This window comes from Eutrigla gurnardus (genome assembly GCF_963514095.1).
Source record: "Eutrigla gurnardus genome assembly, chromosome: 22".
NCBI lineage: Eukaryota > Metazoa > Chordata > Actinopteri > Perciformes > Triglidae > Eutrigla > Eutrigla gurnardus.
In genome coordinates, this window is record NC_139933.1 from 3208726 (window position 1) to 3230970 (window position 22245).

The following is a 22245-nucleotide window of genomic DNA, read 5'->3' on the forward strand; positions in this document are numbered from 1 at the left end:
CTACATGTCGGCCCTGTGATAGACTGGTTACCTGTCTGTCTACCTGTGAATATCGTCGTTTTAAATAACAAAGCTGTGTAGTTTAACATGAAACATGAAGTAAACTGATGTAATTAAACGCTCTAGGAAAGCAGCACGCCGTTAGAGAAGAATTTAAACAACACAAAAGGGACTCCCAAACAACAGTTTGATTAATATTTTTATTGTTGAAAAAATAATGAGTATCAGGTTTGTAGTTGTAGAGGGACTTTTTAAACTGTGGAGTTCCTCTCCATATGTACACTGATGATACTTCCTGTTCTGCCTCAGGCTCATTTTGTATGACATGTTAAATCCAGTATATCAAAAAATTCAAACACTCTTTAAAATCCACGATGAGGAGTTTACTTTAGGTTCATCAGAGGGGGGGATGGAGGGATGGAGGGGGGACCAGGTCCAGCTTCTAATGATGGCATCCCGCCGACACCACAAACATTCACACTGCTCAACTGTGCATTAACACCTGAACGCCTCATCAGGCATCACACCAAGACACTTAAGTGGATCGAAGGTTGTCACCCAGAAGGAAATGACATCACAGCCAATCAGAAACATTTTTTATACCATTTTCTTCCTCTAATGCTGCGATGTGTTCAGATTCGTGAAATGCGGCTCATTAAAAACCATCTCTGATGAATGTAGTGACACATGGGCTCGATAGACAGAAACAAAGGAGTCAAGCGATTTGATTGGTCGAGAGGACGCCCCCTTCACTCCTTTTCCTTCCCATTAAAGAAGCATACTGCTGGTTTCGCATGTTTAAACACATTTACCCCATTTTTCAAAGCATCCCATCACCAGAGGTCATTATCAATTTACTGAACCGGAGGAAATATTTTTTATCATCGTCTGAGGCGAATTTCAGGTTACAAAATTATTTTTTAAAATGTGCTGGAGGTCAAACTAAATTGTTTTTTAATTTGAATTGAATGTTTTCTTTGACACAACAGCCTCCAAATAATCCAAAAATAATTTCTGGAGCAAGAGTTGGAAATTTAGTCAAATTACACGACTGAACTCATCGTTTTCCTTAAATCCTTTTTTTTTTTTTTTTTTTACAATTTACAATACAATTTCATGAATTTGACATTTTAATTTTTTGCATTTATTTAAATGTGCTTTCAGTTCAACAGAAACATTAAATCAAAGATAACTGAATCGGCCAAATGATTTGAGCAGCTCATTATTTTTCTTACTATGATAAAAGATCTGCTTTGAGAGAACAGAACTGGTTATGAGATTCTACAGAGCGCCACCTACAGGATGCTTTGAAAAAGGCAAGTTCTTAACGGGCTAAAACACGTCAAACCAGCGTTACGACCCTTCAATGGAGAGCGACAGGTTCACGCCTGTTGTTCACAAGAAAATGGTAGAAGACGCACACACACACACACACACACTGAAGTCACTGGACGACATGTAACGGTGCGATAGGAGTTTCCAGTACCAGTTAAGGTGCATGCTGGGCAAAATGTGGATGTGGCAGCGTTACTCTCGCCACATCCACATTTTGCACAATTGTTTCATTTGAATGCTGAAATTTTAAGTATTTCTGCAGGTTTCAAGCAGTTTACTACAACTTGCATGAGCCAAAGAATAATAGACGTCTGCAGTGTTGAATTAGACTCAATTCTTTCATGCATCCTTTATAAAAATGCATTTAAATGATGGATTATTTCCTTATTCTGTCTTTAAATGATGGATGACCCACTTTTAAAATGAAAAAAATCAGTTTAACAGGTTTTTTCTGTTCACTTTTGCGTCACATTGATCCAATACAGTTAGTTTCTTATTCACCACTGTATCAATAGACAGCTCTGATTGGTCAGATTCCTGCCAACCCGTAACACACGGGCCAATCAGAGCTCTGTGAGCGTGAATATGATGATTAAATAAACTAATAGATCGAATTTAAGGTCCTTTAATTTCCCTTTTATGACATTAAAAGACAGAATAATAATATGTTCTGGAGTTCATCATTTCTTCAATAACGTGACTATAATTATGACGCTCAAAGTGAAGAAAAGGAAAGTGGATGTGCTGCTGGTGAATCTGCCCACTCAGCTTGCATCACTATGACATCATCAGATCCCTTCCATCCACAATGCCCTGTGTTACCAACGCATGATATGGTTTTCCTTTTGTAGAAACACGAGGAGATTCACAAAGCTGCCGGAATGATCAATAATCAATATAAAAAAAAAACATGACATGGAGACATCAACAGAAAATAAGGCAGTGATTTAAAAAAAAAAAGACAACAAATGATTCTCTACCTCCTGTAAACATCATTTAAAAGACTTTCACGTTGATTATAACAGAAACAGAGTTTTATGGAAAAGAAGAAACAGCGTTAGAGGAAATATTATAGTCTCTTTTGGTTCCGATTAAAATCCTAATACAATTAAATGGGAGTTAATTTACAAAAAGATCAGGACTTTCATATTGTTCATTATATTCATATATTACAAGCTACATAAACTGAAGAGACCATGTGCATATGAGCGGGTTAGAGTCAGTAAACCGGCGTTTAAGGAGGATCGAGTGGAAACTAGTAAATGATTAGTCGTCGACTCTCTTAAAGGGACAGTGTGTGGGATTTTGGTGGTGTTGCGTAGTGTGGTTGAACACCCATCTGTGCGAATGTGGGGTGGTATGATTACACAGTTTGCCCAGCAGAGTGTGCTATAACTTTCGATAGCCATACATCTGGTATAATATAATATATATTATTTATAATATTGGGCTCTAGTAAAAATCTACTCACAGATTCTTAGTTTCAGTTACACGAATGAAGTTATGAATATTATATTCCCTTTGTTTGCTAATAGATCCCCCATAATCCCACACACTGACCCCCTGGTTGGACTAATACACAGGACTGACTGCAGATCAGACTTTACATCTTTAGTGATCTCCATGTTTTCTATTAGTTTGCCAAACTTATGAGGACCCTTCAAACCTTTTCTCCAAGAAAATACAATTTTAATAAATGATGAGAAAGTCCATTTTTCCAGAGCTTTCAGCCACATCTTGTGGTCTTCATCTGCAGGTGAAACTACGTTGCTAATGAAGGCGATGTGACTGAAAGCTCCAGTAAAATGGACTTTTTTTTTCTTTAGTTCAATGGAAAGCTTTGGTCTTTTTACGCAGTTTCACTTAAACTTTGACATGAAAATATCTCAATCGTCAATATGTATCGATAATACCTGCAGCATCAGTCTGTGCATTAATATTAATGAGTCAACCCCACCCAATACGACGCGTTTAAAGGCCCAAACAAACCCTAAAGATGACACCCAACCATTCAGTCGCTGTCTGTCTCTCTTCAGCGTTCAAGCAGCATCTTTCAAAGAGCTTCTGACTACAATCTTTAAATCGTTCTATATCACGCTAACCAATCACAGCACACCGTGTGTCATACAGAAAACACAAATAATCCAAACAATCATCTCCAGAATTTCAATTGGGATGTGTTCCTTTTGATGCCCAGTTATAATCATTCCATTTTTAATCAATTAAAAAAAATAAATCATAGAATAGCTCACGGTTAATGCCAGAGCAAATGTTACCCTTTTGATAGTTTTCTTTAAATAAAAATACTATTTATTGGGAGTACAAAGTATGACATCAGAAATATAATGGCGCTCTGGAAAACTAGGGCAGAAAGAGGGGAGGGCACCAGATAACCAGAATAAACAGTGAGGGAGGAGGGGGGGGGGGGGGGGGGGGGTTTGGCAGCCGAACATGTACAACAATTAAAACGGCCATGGTTAAAATGGTCCTCATCAAAAAAACATGATATGACATGGAAGGTCACTGTAAGGTTAACATGGACAATCATGAGATAAAACAAACATCTAGTCAGACTATAAAACCATGGTTTAGAACTGAACAACCACACAGCATGAGGATCATCTTGCTGAGAGGATAGTAGTAATATTAAGCATTTCTTTTCTTACAGTAAATTCACCTGAGTAAGATACCTGTAGACAGTGTTTAAACAGAAACACAAAATGACGACCCCGACTTAAAGCTCAGCATTCTCCAGACCTCCTGTTTCACCCGACGCTCATTAACAGCTTGGTTTTTATGTAATACTTGTGCTTGGAATGGAACAGTGTATTAACCAACGTTTTGGGTACCAATGAAGGCGACAAGTACGAGCCAATCAGAGGCAGAGTAGGGCGGGTCATATTAAAAAAAAATTGCATCCTTTCAGAAAATGTATGGATCGACCTGCCAGTCCAGTATTCCTGGATCATAATCCCAACAGGCCGTTTGCATATGAACGTCTCCATGACAACCAAGCATTAGTTTATGTAGAAGGGATAGGGATCAAAATCTTACATGACAGCATAAGTAATCGTTCCTACTGCAGTATTAATATTTATATTTGCTAAAATGCTGTGATTACTTTACCTCACATTTTGTTTAACACTTTTTTTTATTGCATCACAGATTGAACTAAAAAAATGGACAGAAAAAAATAGAAAAGTATAATTTTTCTTTTTCAAATAGCAACATTGTGCGACTTTGTTCTTTGTTCATTGCTGGAGGTCTAAAATGTATTTATTTTTAAAACTTGAGCTCTATCTTTAAAAATAAAACGGGCTCTATTTCTCATTTGAGCTAAGAAATACACTGCAATCAACTTGTTTTTCTTGTCCTAGAAATTGAGAAACCGTTGAAATTGCATAACAGTAAAATCAAAGTACTGCACTTCATCACATTGATGAGAAACGAAGTATCGTCTCCTGATCAATAAGACCTTATCGTACGGACATGCATTTGCTACTTTCAGAGGCTTTTGAATGCATTTAAATGGACTCATAATTGAAGTGACGTCGGAGAGCAAATCATTCAGCTAAAAGATGCTGAGTTTAAGTGCAGGGTCGCGTTGCCTTCATGGACTGATTGGTGCATGTAGTGCTGCTGCTGACAGGGAAAACAAACAGTCAGCCTCCACCATCTCCACACACACACAGACACAGACACACACACACACACACACACACACACACACACACACACACACACACACACACACACACACACACTCTCTCACACACACACACACACACACACAGACACACAGACACACAGACACACACACGCACACACACACACCATCACAAACAGGTGAGATGACGATGGTTGTTTTTTTTTAACATATTCACTTCTTTGATCCTTCCCCGTCTCCTCTCGAGGTCGTTTGGAGACGAGGGGGAGGAGTTGGCAGAAAGGAGGCAGCGGTTCACTGAGCGGGTCTGGAGGTAAAACAGGAGGCCGGTGAGGAGGCGGAGCTCTAGGCGGCGTCACAGAGGATCTGCTCCAGCACCGTCAGCAGGTGTTTCAGGCCGTAGACGTAGCCGCGGTCGACGCTTTCGCTCGGGAAAACGTGGGCGAAGTCGATCATCCGGACCTCCACCTCCGTGTCTCCTCCGCTCCCCTCTCCTGCATCACCACCTCCTCCTTTCAGCAGCTCCTCCTCCTCCTCCTCCTCCCTCGTGCTCCTGTCCTCCTCCTCTCCATCCTCGTCCTTCCCTTCCAGTTGTGATTTGTTCCCGTTTCCGTTTGGCGGCTGCTGCGTCTCGCCTGTCCGTTTCCAAGCAGAGTTGTCCTCTTCGCACGGCGCCGAGTCGTTCCCGCGGCACACTGAGCTCTCCGTCGTCTCCACGGCGTTGCCGTCTCCACCGTTGCCATGGAGATGACCCTTGGTGCAGTGGTGGTGGCCACCTTTCCTGTGGTTGGTGTAGATGGTGGCCAGGCTGCAGTCCCAGCCCACTGGCACCTGGATGTTGTTGTTGTTGTACTCGGCCACTTCCTCCTCCTGCCTCGCTCCTTCCTGCCTCGCTTTGCCCTCCCTGCCGCCGCCCACCGCCGCCACCGACGACGACAACGTGGCAGGTTTCCCCGCGGTCGGGCTGAGCGACGGGGTGCTGAGGAGGGACGAAAGGGAGGATGAGGAGGAGGCGGAGGGGAGCCCTTCGTAGACGAAGAGGAGGGAGCTGGCGTAGAAGGCCAGCTGATGCTGCGACTCGAACCAGCGGAGGATACGCTGAACTCTGCCGATGCTGGCCGACACCGCGTCCTTCCTCAGACTCACACCGTTATGGAAGAACTTAGCCAGGCCTAAAGGAGAGGAGAGGGAAGGAAAGGAGAAGGAAGAGGCAAGAGGGAGGAAGATGAAAGAGGAGAAGAGGAAAGGATAAAGATGGGGAGGTGAAGAAGGAGGAGAAAGTTATACATTCTCAACTTATTCTGAAAAGTTCCTTCTACACGTCAGTGACCAAAAACCGAAGTCCTCTACGCACCATCTTTGATGGAGTCCTTGCCCAGCCCCCGGCCGTAGTGTTGGTCGTAGGAGTCAAACGTGTCGCTGCACAGCTTATACACCTGAAAGACAGGAAGACACGTCTGTGTTTCTGTGCTGCTTCTCTCTCTGATCAAACACTGGCTCCCCCTAGTGGTCCACGGCTGCACTCACACCCACCTCCAGACGTCAAACTGACCATCCCTCCCTCTCAACTTTCCTATTATTACTAACATTTACATCTCCTCATTAGATTTTTGAACAAAGATAATTGGCCCTTTATTCTTTGCATGTTGTTTACGAGTGTGCATCGTATCCTGTCATACTTTTATTTTTACATCGTTCTTGTTTCTGGCGTGCGATACGACAGCATTTCTTTCCACCGCTGTTTTACAGATGCCTATTTATTCATCTATGCTCACGCCCAAAGCCACCAGACTCCTTTGATAAAAACAGTAGTTTAAGGAGGAGTTACTGGTCTACTACATCAGTTAGTTTGATGATTGTGTGACTTGTGTGAAACCCAGCTCACCCTTTAAGACACAGACTGTCACGACACCCGATACTTGACCCGGTATCTGTATCTCAGGAAGATTCCCCCCTCACAAACACTTAATCACCCGTTTTATCTTTTCCTGTGGATCCCTCTCCTCCCTCGCTATCAATCCTCATCAGGAAGATCATTACCACTAATTGCTCTCCTCTCTATCTAAACAAACACAACGCACGGACGTAAGTATGGGAATTTTCCCAGATCATTGCCCACTTCCTGTTCTAGGATACGGAATAGCATCACTTTTTGTTTCTCAACCACCCGGTTAAATCACAAACTTTCATGTCTAAATTCATACGTGATCAAAAAATGTGCCGTTGACCTCCGTACCAATTTTTTTTCTGTCACCATCTTGGGTTTTTTGCAACCAGTGAAGGAAGTGACCATATTTGGACTGCGGAGGAGCGACGGGTGGATAAACGTTTGATACATTGTTATATTTAAATATTAGAGGAGTTCTGGAAGATGTTTGACAGTAATATGCTGAGTCACCTGCAAAAGACCATAAAGTGTACATGCGTTGCCATGGTGATCCGCTTGGACAAACACCACCAGACGATCAATCAATGGGCCGTTTCTTCAACGACACAAAGACTAATAAATTACTAATTTCCTGAGAAGTCCACCTTCATCCTGCCCTCGTACTGAATAGACCTTCTCTTATGTAAGGCTACGCAGATAAAGGTGGGTATTTACGGCCTTGCACCCGCCCGTTTCCATCTCTATTCACGTGTAATGATGATGAACACTGTTGTAGACTCAAGCACCACTTAGGTTTGATGAATAACCTTCGGAAAAAGGCTAGCAGGTCTAGATGAGTGTTTTGGTCAGCTGAACAAACACATATGAAGGAAACAATTTCCACAGACAATGAATAATAAAGCTTTTTATTTCTTCTGGAAATAAACAGTCTCTATATCTCTCACTTTAATAACTGGAGAATCACAAAATGATTTCACTTAAATTATTATGAAATTCAAAGAACCTTAAAAAATCGAAATAAAATCTAAATTTGACAGAATGATTTAAATGTAATGTGGTCAGCAGGAGAGCAGAATGCAAAGGAGCCTGTTACACAAATAATGTCCTGCCAAACTTCAAATTTATATTTACACTTTTGTTCATAAGTCCAGTTAATTGTATATACTTATATATACAAATCCATCATTTGCCTTGGCAGGCCCTGTGTTGTATAATATCTCACATTATGTAAAGTCTAAATGTGCTGGCAGGCAAAGTGAAACTATGTTATTAAATCGACAACAACATGCTTTGAGATGACTTGCTAAATTTGAGGAAATGACAGAAAGAGTTTTGTTAAAAGATGCGTTTATACTCAGCAGAGTATTAAAAAGTATAATTCTATCGTATTTTCAAACAATGTCCAGTGTTTCTAAATGCAGAGAGAAAGTGTTCGTGTCGATGATGGGTGTGTTTTCTTGCTCGTTGCTGCCGGCAGGAACAGCGATGATGATACCGTCGGGCGGTTGTAATGGAAACTGATGGAAGCGATAAACGCGTCGCTATCTGACGCTCTTCCTCTCAAACGGATAAGAAGTTCTCTATCGGTTTCAGCCAGGAGGAAATATAATGAGACGTTGACATGAGGCGTCTTCAGCCTGATTATACTTTGTGTGTGTGTGTGTGTGTGTGTGTGTGTGTGTGTGTGTGTGTGATAGAGACATATTTCACATATCATAAGGGTTAAACATTGACCCGTTTCAGGAGGTTTAGCAGAATCTCCTACTTTTCTTCACAGTGTTTGAAGGATTCTCAGTTAAAAATCGTTGCTGATGTTATGAAAATATATGCATCTTTGATGTTCCTTCTGATCGTTTTGTTAAATTATTGTGTTCTATTAATATAGAATGATCAGAGCAGAAGCGACTAAAAACAATTGACCTTAAAAGGCCTGTTTGTTGTTCTGATCAGGACAAATAGAGTGCCATCAGAGGTGGTTTCTCTTCCACACAAAAAGAAAAGAAAAGGAGGAGAAATCAAACTCACCCTCATGCCGAGGACCAGGAAGCCGATCTCCTCCATCAGCGGGTATTTCCTGATCTGCTGCTCCCGCTTCTCCTGCAGGGCAAACGGGTCGTAGCTCCGCTGGCCGAGCTTCACGTCCATGATGCAGGGCTTGACGAAGCGCCGGGTCACGTCCTCCAGCTTCAGGTACAGGTCTGAGGAGGGATGGAGGTATGGAGGTATGACTCGCTGCTTCATGGCTTTTTATTTAAAAACAAGCAGCTCATAACACGCTTCTTTGACGACCACTGAGAGCTGCAGGGGATGGAGTTTACCCAGCATACACTGGGGCAGAGATTCCCAGCAGACTTACACAAATATATTTGGGGTTGCGTCTTTTAAATTAATAATTTTTTGACCTCTTCCTCTCAAAATGTGATTCTGTTTTGAGTTTTGAAGACTCTCGTATTGATTGTCCGAGTCGTACCAGTGAGACTTTACACCCGTTGTCTGTTAGGATGTCACGAATATCAGTATTGCATGAATTCTGGACTGAAGACTGAGGTGGATCCACACACAGAGGTCAGAGGTCAGGTGGTCTCTTACCATTGGGGCTGTCGGGAGAAGACCAGGTACCGTAGTACGTGGGCAGATGGTTCTGGAGCTCCAGAAGGCATGGATCACAGCAGTCCTCCGAGTACACCTAGAACACACACAGATTACCACCATGATACTACACAGTACACACATGTGGATTATTATTATTAATATGTTATTTAATTGAACTTCAATGGCATTCCATAATATGCAGTTTACTTTTAATTGAGCCTTTTTTCTTTTACTTTCTGAGCCTTTTTCAGCCGGATAACAACGTGATTCTGATGGAGTGAATCATCTGTGAGCAGGAACACGGTGAAGGTTCAGGACTACAGCAGACCCCGTATTGTTCAGAGTTTCCAGACCTGCAGCCCGGTGCAGGACGTCAGGTCAGTGCGGGGTTGGGATTAGGTTTTAGAACCAGGTGGACACGAAAGCATGACTCACTCCGGTTTGTATGAGAGTTGCTGAGGCCGACAGTGCTGCTAAGCTCCAAAGCAAACAGTGAAGCAGCACGTACACATACACTGTGGTTCCATCCAGCCATAGGGAATGTCTGAAATCTATACTAGTATTAAGAATATACACTTACATGCACCCAGTTTGTATTTAAAGTGCAGTAAATGCTCATTAAAACATATTTACAGCTCTAAATATTGTAGTAGTGGTGTAAGAATATGATGCACGTCATGATACAGGGGTTATGATTCAATATATTGTGTTTTTAACACTTCTTTTAGATTTAAAGCTCATTTCAGAAATTTCTTTGGCAGCTAACTGTACTTATGATCTGTTCACACACTTGATATAAATATAAAAACGTGTTGTTCATATGTATAAAGACATAAACTACAAAGCCACGAGTATGTTGTTACCATGCTGTAAAACTGCATCTCTCGTGGACCCCTGGGTGGAGGCTGCAGCTGCTTCAGCACCGTTCCATCAGGATGCTGCAAAATACCTGCGACAAAAATCAAGATGCCATAAATAAAAAGCACTGTTTCCACTGTTTTACTGAAGTACAGTAAAAGTTTTCACTCCACCTTAAGTGTAGTTGGTCTACTAATTAGACGATGAGGTTTTCATTCACACAAAGAAATGAAACAAAGCACATTTTCAAATGAAAACCCACCCTGAGTAAATACTGAATCACTAACGGACGTTAATTAAAACACACACAAGCTGGACAGCAGCAATAAAACGCAGGTGAAGAGCGATAAAGATGGAGGGAGCTCCACGTGTATTTATGAGGAAATGTGGAAATAAATGAGGTCTTTTAAGTATCTGGAGTGGGAAATGAGTGACGGTAAAGTCGCACATTGACAGGGATTGACATTTCTCCAGAACTCAGAAACTGATTTCTATCTCTGCCGACATTTAGAGCTCCAGAGAGGGGGTTAACTGACGGATACGTGAACACGGAGGTTCATCAGACGCCACACGGAGGTTTATATCACGTATTTCCAGCTGTGGAGAGCCAGACGGGTGAATGTGAAGCAACTTATTTACTGCTCCGTTCCAGGCGTTCTACACCATGATTGGTCATTTGATTTCAAATAGTTTGTCGTGACCGATCTGTGTTTTGGAGGTTCTTTTATCATCATAAACAGAGCAGATTGTCATATAGGAAGTTATAGCATAGAGATTATAAAGGTTGTAAAATCCTGCTCCGCCTCCAGCCTGAAGAATCAACAGCTGACAGGTGAGTACTACTGAGTAACACAGTGGGACTTTCACCTTTGCTTCTTTTTCTTTGGCATCAGACCATGTCAACTGCATTATGACCACACACACACACACACACACACACACACACACACACACACACACACACACACACACACACACACACACACACACACACACACACACACACACACACACACACACACACACACACACACACACACACACACACACACTACTGATTAGCTCCCGATTTCACAGGAATGAATGACTCACTTCCAGCCCTTCATGTAACATATAACTGCCGATCACTACTGTTAATACACAATTTTATGCACATTTCAACACATATAGACCGGAGGGCCTGATGAAATAGGATCATTTACAGTCAGCAACAGTACAAGCCAAACAGGATTCCACTGCTTGTCCCACAACTGCCGTGGAAACTACAGAAATGCTGTTTCAAACCCACTTTCCCCCGCCTGTTAGTCTGAAGTCGCCTGTGTTAATGTTAATGATTGCTCACTACTGAATCCAAGACACAGAAACACAGGTTTCACACAGGTGGTTGAAGTGCGTTAAACTTGCATTCTCTCTACTGGCCATCAGGGGGCGACTCCTCTGGTTGCAAATAGAAGTCCGTCTATGAGAAAATGAGCCTACTTCTCTCTTTGTTATCGCAGTAAACATTGTAAACGTGGGTTTATGGTCTAAATCTCTCGTTTCAAGTCTCCATGATGTTGTGAACGGCTTAATAAATAATAATAATAATAATAATAAATTCATAAAACAATTGTTTTAGGGGCAAATAAAAGTAGATATGGGGAAGAAGCTTTCTGACTCATTTGCCTGACTGGGAAAGTGAAAAGACCCTTTTTACAATATTGTAAAATCACTGGAGAAGCTGAAACCAGAGCATGTATGGTAATTCTACTTAATAAATTAATATTGTACGTTCATTTTCTATGCTAAACAGTTCTGAGGTATTAGACCGTTGAGATGCAGGTTTACGTTACTCGATAGGATTTATTTAGACACCGTCTCTGGTGTCAAAAAAAGAGCTCATGACTACGAGCTTTATTAGACTGAAACTGGAGCTCGTATATCAGAATACCTACAGGACGGGTGTGAAACAGGAAACATTTGCTTACAATCCGGGTCAGCCCGTCATTCAACACAGCGAACACACAAACCCAATGAAACCACACGGACAGTAAATAAACGCTGGATCCCCACACCAAAGGGAAAAACGCTGTGTACACGACATCAGCGTGGCTCAGGTTCAACACGGAACACTTCAGTCAACTAAAACGCAGCCCTGGTGGATAGACAGGTTTGTCCTGGCTGACGACAGGTCACAGGGCACTCTTCCAGGAGGCCCGGCCATGCGTCGGGGGTAACTGACTGCTGTAACTACCAGCAGCCTCTGACTGTATCGGTGGACTCGGCTCGGTGCCCGCCTGATAACACACAATGGAGGCTTTAATTACGTCAGGTGTCGTATGAACACGACTGTGAGCGTGTGACAGGGAAGACAAGAGGGAGACCACAGAGCAGAGAGATGGCACGCTTTTAGACGAATGATCTCAGATCAGATCTGGTGCCGGAGGGGGGCATGTGTGGCATGGTGTAGATCGGTACTGACAAGAGCGAGAAAAATGATCTAATTCAGTCTCACGAATCCCAACTCGGATGCTTCCTCCAAATATCACCTTCCAGGTTTTCTTGAGCAGCATTCACTTCCCAGGTTTTTCTTTTAATTAGTTAAGAAGTTGGTGTAGATTAGTAGTGACAGAGTGAGAAAAATAATTCATTGAACGGATCCTAACTTGTATGAATGCCTCTTCCTCATGTATAGGAAATAAATCACCATGACTCCTGCTGACAGCAGAGCAAAGGCATTTCTTCATTTTGATTATTTCACTTCTAGGTTTATCGATATTCCCCACAAACCTCTGGTGAAACTGTAGGTGTGTTATTTGAAGGTCGAAACTCATCTACATACAGGTGATTCTCCAGGTGTGTTTTTAAGTAGTAAAGGAAGTGCCTGAAGCAGGGAATTCAAAATAAATAAATCAATAAACAGGGTACTCACCCACTGTATCCACTCCATACTTGTGACCGGCCACCTGATGCGACAGCGGGACGCAGCCGTTCAGGTGCGCCTGGCCTTGTGACCCCAGTGGCCGCTGACCGCACTTCTCCTTCCCGGGGAGGCCGCCGGAGAGCCGCGGGGTCAGGCTGACCCCCACAGCCCCTGAGCCGGGGGTCAGTTCCAGTCTCCCGAGAGCCAGAGAGGACTCCATCATCACTTGACGCTGAGTTGTTGACATTTGCAAAATATATATATTTATATATATATAAAAAAAAGGGGGGTGGGGCACAAAGTCTTTGTGCAAGAAAACAAATTAAAAAAAAAAAAAAAAAAGTCAACTATGTGACTATCGATTCACATAATGTTATTACGCGAATTGTTAGGGCGTGAGGTTGAGAAGCCCTCATGGAAATGGTCCAGTCCAGACGAAACCAGCACAGCAGCAGCAGCAGCGTCGGTCGTGTTCGCCGTTTTCGCCCGCCGACAGCGACCACATTGACGGACAGCAACAGTGTCGTGACCCGCCGCCGTGTCCGCGGGTGAAACGGGGCTCGCGAAGCAGTGCCAATTCAATGATTTTCATATCTCAAAACAGAAGCATAAATACATCCTGGCCACATCCTACTTCCTACCCGTGTCAGCACGAGCGCGAGCACGCACGACTTCCGCTCGCGGCTTTCAGAATCAAACCAACGGCGACGCGTTGACGTCGCAGCGTACCGAGGTGATGACAAAAAAAAGGCGGGGATGTCTGTTGCTGATGAAACAAATCCAGCTGTCGTTTTATCAAACCCTTGCTGTTTATGTCCAATCCACACAAAGTCGTTATTAAAATATCATCGCCACCTTTATTGTGAAGGGTGAGCCGTTTAACTTCCGGTGTTAGCTGTATCACGTTCGGCTAGCTTGACGCAGCTCCACTTCCTCGCTTCAGAGAAGTAAATACTGTTGTCTCTCCCTGTTAATGGTGATGTTACGACACACTCCAGAGTGATATCCAGTTCCAAGTCAGCAAACAGAGCAGAGGCGGGGGCGAGCGGAGACAATAAACGTGTCCAGATTGCATAAGGCGGATATTCAGTCCTGGTTTTGATTGCTAAGTCATCGATACTGTCCATTAGGCTGCCCAGCGAGCCTCCCTCGCGTCACAACTCGGCACAGCGGAGACGCATCGCACTTCCCTCGCAACCGCCTTCGAGACGAAGGCCTATCCGCTGGAGATGAGCACAGAAACGATGCATTGTCGACCTAAAAGCCATGACATAAAAAAACGGAGTCGGCGGAGGAGTGCTCCTCGGCTCCAGATATCCAGGTCAGTGTAGGCGGCTACCTCCTCTACGTAACGAACAGCGCCCAAAGCTCTCCCACACGTTTGCGTCACTGTCGCAAAACACACCTTGACGGCAGCAGCGTGGATTTGCGTGGAATACATATTTATATATATATATATATATATATATATATATATATATATATTTTTTTTTTTTTTTGTGTGACTCGTTTCCCTAAATATACATTTCAGCATGATCTATATAATTAATACATTATTAATAATAAGCTATAACCAGAGGTTTCCAAAGTACTCTAGTAGAAGTGCAGATACTTGTGTTACAAAAAGTAAAAGTACAGATTACAACTTCTTTACTTAAGTAAAAATGAAAAATAAAATAAAAATAAAAAGTATCCCAATGAAGGACATTTCTACTGTATTTTTTTTTTTTTTTTTGCAAGGCTAGCTGAGTCTCACATAATATTAATTAAGAAAAAATAATTATCCTTTTTTTTAAATGCAGGGAGTAAAATACAAAGTTGCCAGAAAAATAAATACTCGACTAAATTACAGATACTTGAAAATTCAACGTACAGTATTTCTACTTTGTTACTTCCCATCTATAACATAAACAACAAATCACATCAACTGACATTTCATTTCAGCCCATAAAGTTCATTTTCAGAGTTTTCCCTGTGAGATCCGATGGCCTACACTTTAAATGACCCACTAAATGAACTACAACAAACATGACAATTTAAAGAAAAAAATATGGAGGGTGCAGCCAATAACGGACGTGTCATCACTGACATAGCTTTCTATTTATGTCGATGATATAGTCCTTTAAATAAAATGTAAAATACAAGAGGAGATCTCTCTGTCAGAGCCTCCTCGACCATAATTCCAAACAGGTCCGTGTCTCTAATTGCACCGACAATTACACTAATCTGTCGGAAAGTTCGTGCTATCGCTTATTGTCCGAAAGTCCCATAAACACAAAAACTGGGATGAGTAAACAGATTGCAGGTCTGTTTACAGTGAAATGAAGTGCTTTGCAGTCTGTTCTCTTGCTTCTAACTACATAATGATGCTGTTTATGCTGTCGGCTCGCATCTGCTTCTTACATAACCTTTTTTTTACAAACAGCAGTAAAACTACTCTGATTTCTGTCTGTATTATATAAGTTCAACATAAAGATGTCGCTGCTTTATTCTCTATAATATCTTAAATATCAATAATAATCCCTTCGTTTTTTAACAGTCCGCCCAAAGAGGGATAGTTCATGTCTAACAGGGTAATACAATAATAATAATAATAATAGTAATAATAATAATAATCATCATCATCATAATCATCATAATAATAATCATAATAATGATAATACATTTAATTTATAGAGTTTAGAGTAAGTAAATGATTAAATCAGACAATATTAAACTATTTTAGTATGAATTCTTTATTGTTATCTCCTTAGTCACACCCTGTTCCCTTATACGGGTAGTGGATGAGTCAGTACACTTCCCTGGAAACACTGCAAACGGGTGTAAATGATCTATCAATCTTAATTAATGGAACACATACCAATTGTTTCAAACACAGCTCATGACCTTCATTAGATGGCGTTTACTCAGTTGTCATGGAAGCAAATAATTAAACAAACCTGTTAAACCACGTGTCAAAATCGACCGGTTTCTGAGTTCACGCGTAAGAATTCTCTTGCTCAACTGTTCTCGAGCACTTTTGACGTGTTCACACACATCGTGAAGTCATTTATATGTGATTGTGACATACAGCGTACTGCCAAAGGGACTTTTAGCTCTCTATCCCCGCAATATATAACTCTCCTGTCATTTCAGACCCCGCCACTCCCTCCTGAGTCCTGACCTGCTGTAAACCCTGTTCACTCTCTCACCTGACTGCCACACCTCACCTGCTCACCTGCTCACCCTTGTAGTTAATACGGTTTACTGACCCATTTCAACCGGCTCCCTTTCAGGCCGTCTTATGTGTCGTCTAATGTCCCATTTCCAACCGCATGGTTCGGCTTGACTCGACTCACTTTCCTTCCGTTCCGGGTCCTTCTCTCCGCCCTCCTCGGTGTAAACGGGCCTCTACTTTGACAAATAAGTAAAGACAAACTTTTAATGTTTCTGCTTGCTGCGTCTTCTGGGTCCAAACCTATACGTCTGCAGAGTCATTACTGTATGTTTGATGTTGTCCCTGTGTCTGTCCTCAGGTCAAGTTATTTGAATGATACATAAACATAGATTAGAGGATGTGTGGATACTAGCAACCCTTCATGCTGGCTATAGTTTAGAGGGGGATATATACAGTTATAGTATACTCTATAGGGTGCTCTTTTAAAATGTCAACTTTGACTGACTCTCATTTTTTTGTTTCAGGCATAATAGAAATGACTAATGTTCATAAACAGCACCGCCTGTTGGAAGACGAGCAAAATGCACGTAGACACTACAAGTGTTTTTCCAAGTTTCAGCTCCTGCAACAATGTTTAGGTCTAAAAAATAAGAATATAAATAAGAAAAAAATATGGATAATTGCTCTTGTATATATTATTACAAATTACAAATCAAAGCTTATTGTTCACTTATTTTTAGAAAGTCTTTTGAAGAGAAAATCTTTGCCTTTTTGCTTTTTTTAATTTGTGATCACGTGTGTGTTATTTGTTAAAAAATGTGATAAAATCCAGAAGAATCAGAAACCTCCAAACTGAAGCACACATAACTAATATCAACTAATTCCCATGGATGTATCACGTTTAACCAGTTTGCAACACTCACAACTACATTTCCCATCATCCACCGCGGAGCAGCGTCCGTAAACAAGAGAAAGCGGAAACAAAAGAGGGTTTTCTTTTTTTTTTTTTTTTAATAAAAACACAAACACATCCCCGGCTGTCGGAAGAAGTACTCAGGGAATAAACTACAGCCATTGACTTCGTCAGCAATAATCTGGAAATTGAAACAAAGAGCGAGTCGACGTGAGTTGAGGAGCAACCTGCATCGGTCAACATGGCACTGAAGAGAATACAGAAGGTAAAGACACTCTGGCTAGCGACGGTTGCCAGCTAATGCTAGCTAACTGGCCCAGCAGAGGCTAACGTAGGACTTTTATTTCCTAAAAAATAATAATAAATAAATAAATTAACAACGATTTAAACGCTATCGCCTCATTAATAGTGACTTCTAGTTAACTTTGTATTTTTTATAAATTATTTAATGACACTTCCCGGATATAACAGCCAACTTCAAAGTTTCGTGCTAGCTCGCTAACTAATTTAGCTCGTTTAATCTGGATGCTTCCATTAAATATCTTATTTTTCTGAAGCTGTCATCTGTGTTTCCTCTTAACTTGTTGAAGTGGTGTCTTTTTTTTTATGTGATCAGGAAAGTTGGGCATTCATTTCTAACCGTTTATGCTGCTGTTTAATTCGTGCTAATTTCCCTTTAAAACATCTAGAAAGAAGTGTGATGAAACACAATATTTCTTTTACCCACCACACCCAAACCATTTGAACATCCTGTACCCTGCTGATGCTGCTGTTTGTTATTTTAGTGAGATCAATTAATCATGAATCTACAATCATACAATACTCCATATTTCATGTCACAATGAAGTTATTCACCAAAAACCTGGGAGGAGAAAAAAAAGTGCTGGGCATTGTTACTATCTTTTTGACCCAGGGTCCACTTGGTGATGAAGCTAGTTGACTTTGCCCACAAAGATTAATTAAAATCTGATCTCTTTGTTTGATCGATACCTGTAAAGCTGAGTAACTAACGTTGTACATGCTTCGATCAGGAGCTGCATGACCTGCAGAGAGACCCTCCAGCACAGTGCTCCGCTGGACCAGTGGGGGATGACCGTGAGTACACATGGACGTTTTTATGTCTTAACATCTCTAAATGCACAACCAATCGTCGATCTTCCCCATCAATTGTCAATATACGATCGGCGCCAATCGACACAAGCCAATGAAGGCTGATGAACATTTGACGTGTACATCTTACATTTTTACTGTGTCTCTCCCTTTCTCCCCTAATTGCTTTTAGTGTTTCATTGGCAGGCGACCATAATGGGTCCGGTGAGTATCGCACTCATCACTTAAAGCTTCTCATGCAGACTCCTGTGCTTCTGCTACATTAGTGATGGTCTAAGTAGCTGTCTGGGCCTTTTGAAGACCACTATTAAGATTTGTTTTTGCATTTCCTTTCAATAGTGTTGCAATTATCTCTTGTTACTTTGGAGTGACTTTGAACTTGGGAGTTTATTTAAGTTTGTAAAGCATTAAATACAGATACAGATTCTCCAGTAAAGGAGACTAAATGAAGGATATACTGTAATCTGGAATATTTGTGCACAGTGAAGGTTTAACACAATACACATGTTGTGGTTAGTAAAATAACATATCAGAGTAGTAATAATGACCCTCCCCTTAATGCTTAGCAACCAATCAAAACACACATGAAAAACTGTGCAACCTATAATGTATAAGACATGTAATTCCAGTTTGTCTGTTCTAGTTGTGTGTTTATAGTCTAAACATTGTACTTTCTGCTGCTGCAAAGCCAGTTTTTCCAATGGCCAGAGTCGGTGACCAGCTTTGTGACAACAGTAAACCAATTAGGCTTCAAAATCCAGATAACTCAAAGAGAGCTTGAGCTTCCTGACACAGGTCCATGTTCCGTACTGATGTTTAACTGACACCAATGTCTCATGTCTTATTGTCAGGGTGACAGTCCTTACCAAGGAGGAGTTTTCTTTCTCACAATCCACTTCCCCACCGACTACCCGTTCAAGCCACCAAAGGTAAGAGCTGATGAGGTGACTCACCTGTCATACTGTGGAAATTACTGTTCCATACTACATACTGACTCTTAGCAGGTTTTGAGTATCCACTCTATTATACCTTGTCTACACTTGCCTTTAAAAAAAAAAAAGGTTATTTGTAGTTGTAGTAAATGACCATCAAGACACATTGTGATCTGATCCATAGTCCATGATCCATGAGTCTGGGCTGCTGCTGGGGGTGCTGTCCTTGGGCCCCTTCGGCCCGACCAGCTGTTGTCTGTCAGGGTCGGAGGGCACAGCCTGTGGCTCCTCCCAGCGTGGATGGCCCCAACGACGGCGCTTCCTCAATCCTCAGTGCCTTGCCATGTCTCCCTATTGGCGGTAGTCAGGTGTGTGTGTGTGTGTGTGTGTGTGTGTGTGTGTGTGTGTGTGTGTGTGTGTGTGTGTGTGTGTGTGTGTGTGTGTGTGTGTGTGTGTGTGTGTGTGTGTGTGTGTGTGTGTGTGTGTGTGTGTGTGTGTGTGTGTGTGTGTGTGTGTGTGCGCGCGCGCGCGCGCGTGGATGTAGTATGGAGGGTGGGAGGGAGGGGTTTTCTTTATTTTTTTAATCTTTTTTGTGTAAAGCACTTTGTGCTGCACGCCCGATGTATGAAAAGTGCTCTATAAATAAAGTTTGATTTGATGATTTGATAGTCAGCTCAGCCCCCAACGTGTTATCCCATCACCGTAAACAGCGCTAGAGCCACATTCTGGACCGAACCTCTTGCTACAAGGCAAACTAACTGTTGGAAGTGTATCCTCTCTGCTCACACACACTTTTTCTTTTACAGGTAGCATTTACAACGAAGATTTATCACCCAAATATAAACAGCAACGGGAGTATCTGTTTGGACATTCTACGGTCACAGTGGTCTCCGGCACTAACGGTGTCTAAAGGTAAAGCTCATTTCCTGTCACCGTGTCAACTGTAACTGCACTTTGTCTTACTTTGATCTTATGTCATGTTATCTGTATCTTATATTATTATTGGCCGGGAAGTATAATCTCATGAAGAAACCATAGAACTAAAATAGGAGGATTCTTTCCTGCGGTGTCCCTCTATGCTTCGTTACTCCACTGATAGTCGTCACTGCAAAGTCCATGACTTACTGTAAGTTGGTTAATTTTTTACAGGAGTGGCTTCGCTACGAGGGTCATAATGTCAACGTTGCGCATAATAGATTTGAATAGTCCTATTTTATGGCTATGGAAGTGACCTATGACGGTTACCTGTAATACTATTATTCTGATAATTTCGCTGCTTTTTCTTGTGCAGTTTATACCACACTTTTCAAATCTCTCGTCAATCTGAACACTACCCTCTTCCTCGATGAGCAAATGTCACAGTCTTTGCTTCTTGTTTCTCTTGCGGGGGAAAACTAACGAATGCAGTGCTGTTCAGAATTTAAATCTTCGTAAAGCATCCCTCCCTTCTACTCCCCTGCAAGTGGGGGAATGTATCTCATGTCAAAGAACCCTTCATCTACTTGTTAACTAATGTGATCTCTTTATTTCCTCTTCATTCCAGTTTTATTGTCCATATGTTCATTGCTTTGTGATCCAAACCCAGACGACCCCTTAGTTCCAGACATAGCACACATGTACAAGAACGACAAAGAAAGGTGAGCGTACACTCGGGTGGTGTTTTACCGTCCACTAATATCGGACCACATCCACTTAATTCACTCTTCTTTTCTCTCCTCAGATACAACAAACTAGCAAAAGACTGGACCCAAAAGTATGCTATGTAGAGAAAAAAAAGATGAAGAAAACATGCTGAGAATTTTCTTTTTCCTTCCTTTTTTTTTAAAAGTCACAACACACTGTAAATTATAGTACGGAATCATTAAGTCATTTTGGATAACTTCCATCAGACCGAACTGTCATTAACAGTATTATTAATCTGAGAACATGACATGTACATTATTTGATTATGAAAGGAAGCGGAGAGTTTTATTTTGAGCTGATAAGAAAGATCGCCTATGTTTAATTTCATGGATAATGTAAAAGTTTAGCATATTGTTGTTTTTGCATCAAGGACATTCTATTTATAACACACATTTATTACAAATTGCTTTACAGTATTCTTCATTTTTGAAGTCAAGCTAGTGGATTGTAGTAAATAATCTCCAACATATGCTATTCAGCAACGAGCCTTTTCTTTCCAGAGGAGCTGAGTAATAGTGCAGCAGGATAGCAGACGCTTTAGAAACGCTGCTCCATAACTCTCGACTGCATCCATCAGCAGCCGGCAAGGAAAACACTGAACCATGGAAATGTGGGAGGGTGAATGCCAAATATGTTAGCCCCTCATTCTGACACGTCATGATGTCGGTGATGAAGGTTTTTTTTAAGTTCTTTTGCATCTTGTAGCAGATGAAGTGAAATGAAAACAATGTACTGTCGCAGTTTCCCTGAAAGTGGGAACAATTACAAATCACATATTACTGTCTTCTTCTTCTTATTGTTATTAATTGTATAGTATTAAATCCTCTGGAAGATTTAATTTACATTAGAGTTTCACAATGTCAATAAAATAATGTACTTTCCCCCCTCCCCTGAGAATAGCAGTGATGGTGGCGTTACACAGGCACAAAGATCAGACTTTAACCCAATGAAACATGTCTAAGGGTTTGAATATGTTCTTCTGTTGGACCTGTCTGTCTATATCTCGCTCTATTCTATAGAAATGGTAAAAAAAAAAAATCCAACTTTCTGTTCCTGTGATAAGTCTGTCACTTGTGTCTCGGGCCTGTGTGGCACCTTTTGTACTGAATTAAAGAATGGTACCGTTTTTATCATGACTTTATGGTTTCTATCACAGAGCTTCATGGAGATGTGTGGCAATTTAGTGATGATATTGTTTGGTATCAGTA

General features: G+C 41.5%; 2 protein-coding genes across 2 annotated transcripts; one reads left to right on the forward strand and one right to left on the reverse strand.

Moving 5' to 3' along the window:
* Positions 1–1107: 1107 nt before the first annotated feature.
* ipmkb (inositol polyphosphate multikinase b) lies at positions 1108–14580 on the reverse strand. The gene is made up of 6 exons (XM_084040559.1): positions 13252–14580; positions 10346–10431; positions 9480–9576; positions 8916–9088; positions 6357–6438; positions 1108–6174 (listed from the first exon to the last, which is right to left on the reverse strand). The coding sequence occupies exons 1-6, from the start codon at positions 13487–13489 to the stop codon at positions 5348–5350; spliced, it is 1503 nt and encodes a 500-aa protein (XP_083896685.1). The 5' UTR covers positions 13490–14580; the 3' UTR covers positions 1108–5347.
* Positions 14581–17402: 2822 nt separating this feature from the next.
* Positions 17403–22167, forward strand: ube2d1b (ubiquitin-conjugating enzyme E2D 1b). Its single transcript, XM_084001853.1, has 7 exons — positions 17403–17577; positions 18344–18407; positions 18595–18626; positions 19274–19351; positions 20161–20266; positions 20898–20991; positions 21075–22167. Exons 1-7 carry the CDS (start codon positions 17554–17556, stop codon positions 21118–21120), a joined length of 444 nt encoding a protein of 147 aa, XP_083857979.1. The 5' UTR covers positions 17403–17553; the 3' UTR covers positions 21121–22167.
* The last annotated feature ends 78 nt before the right edge of the window (positions 22168–22245 follow it).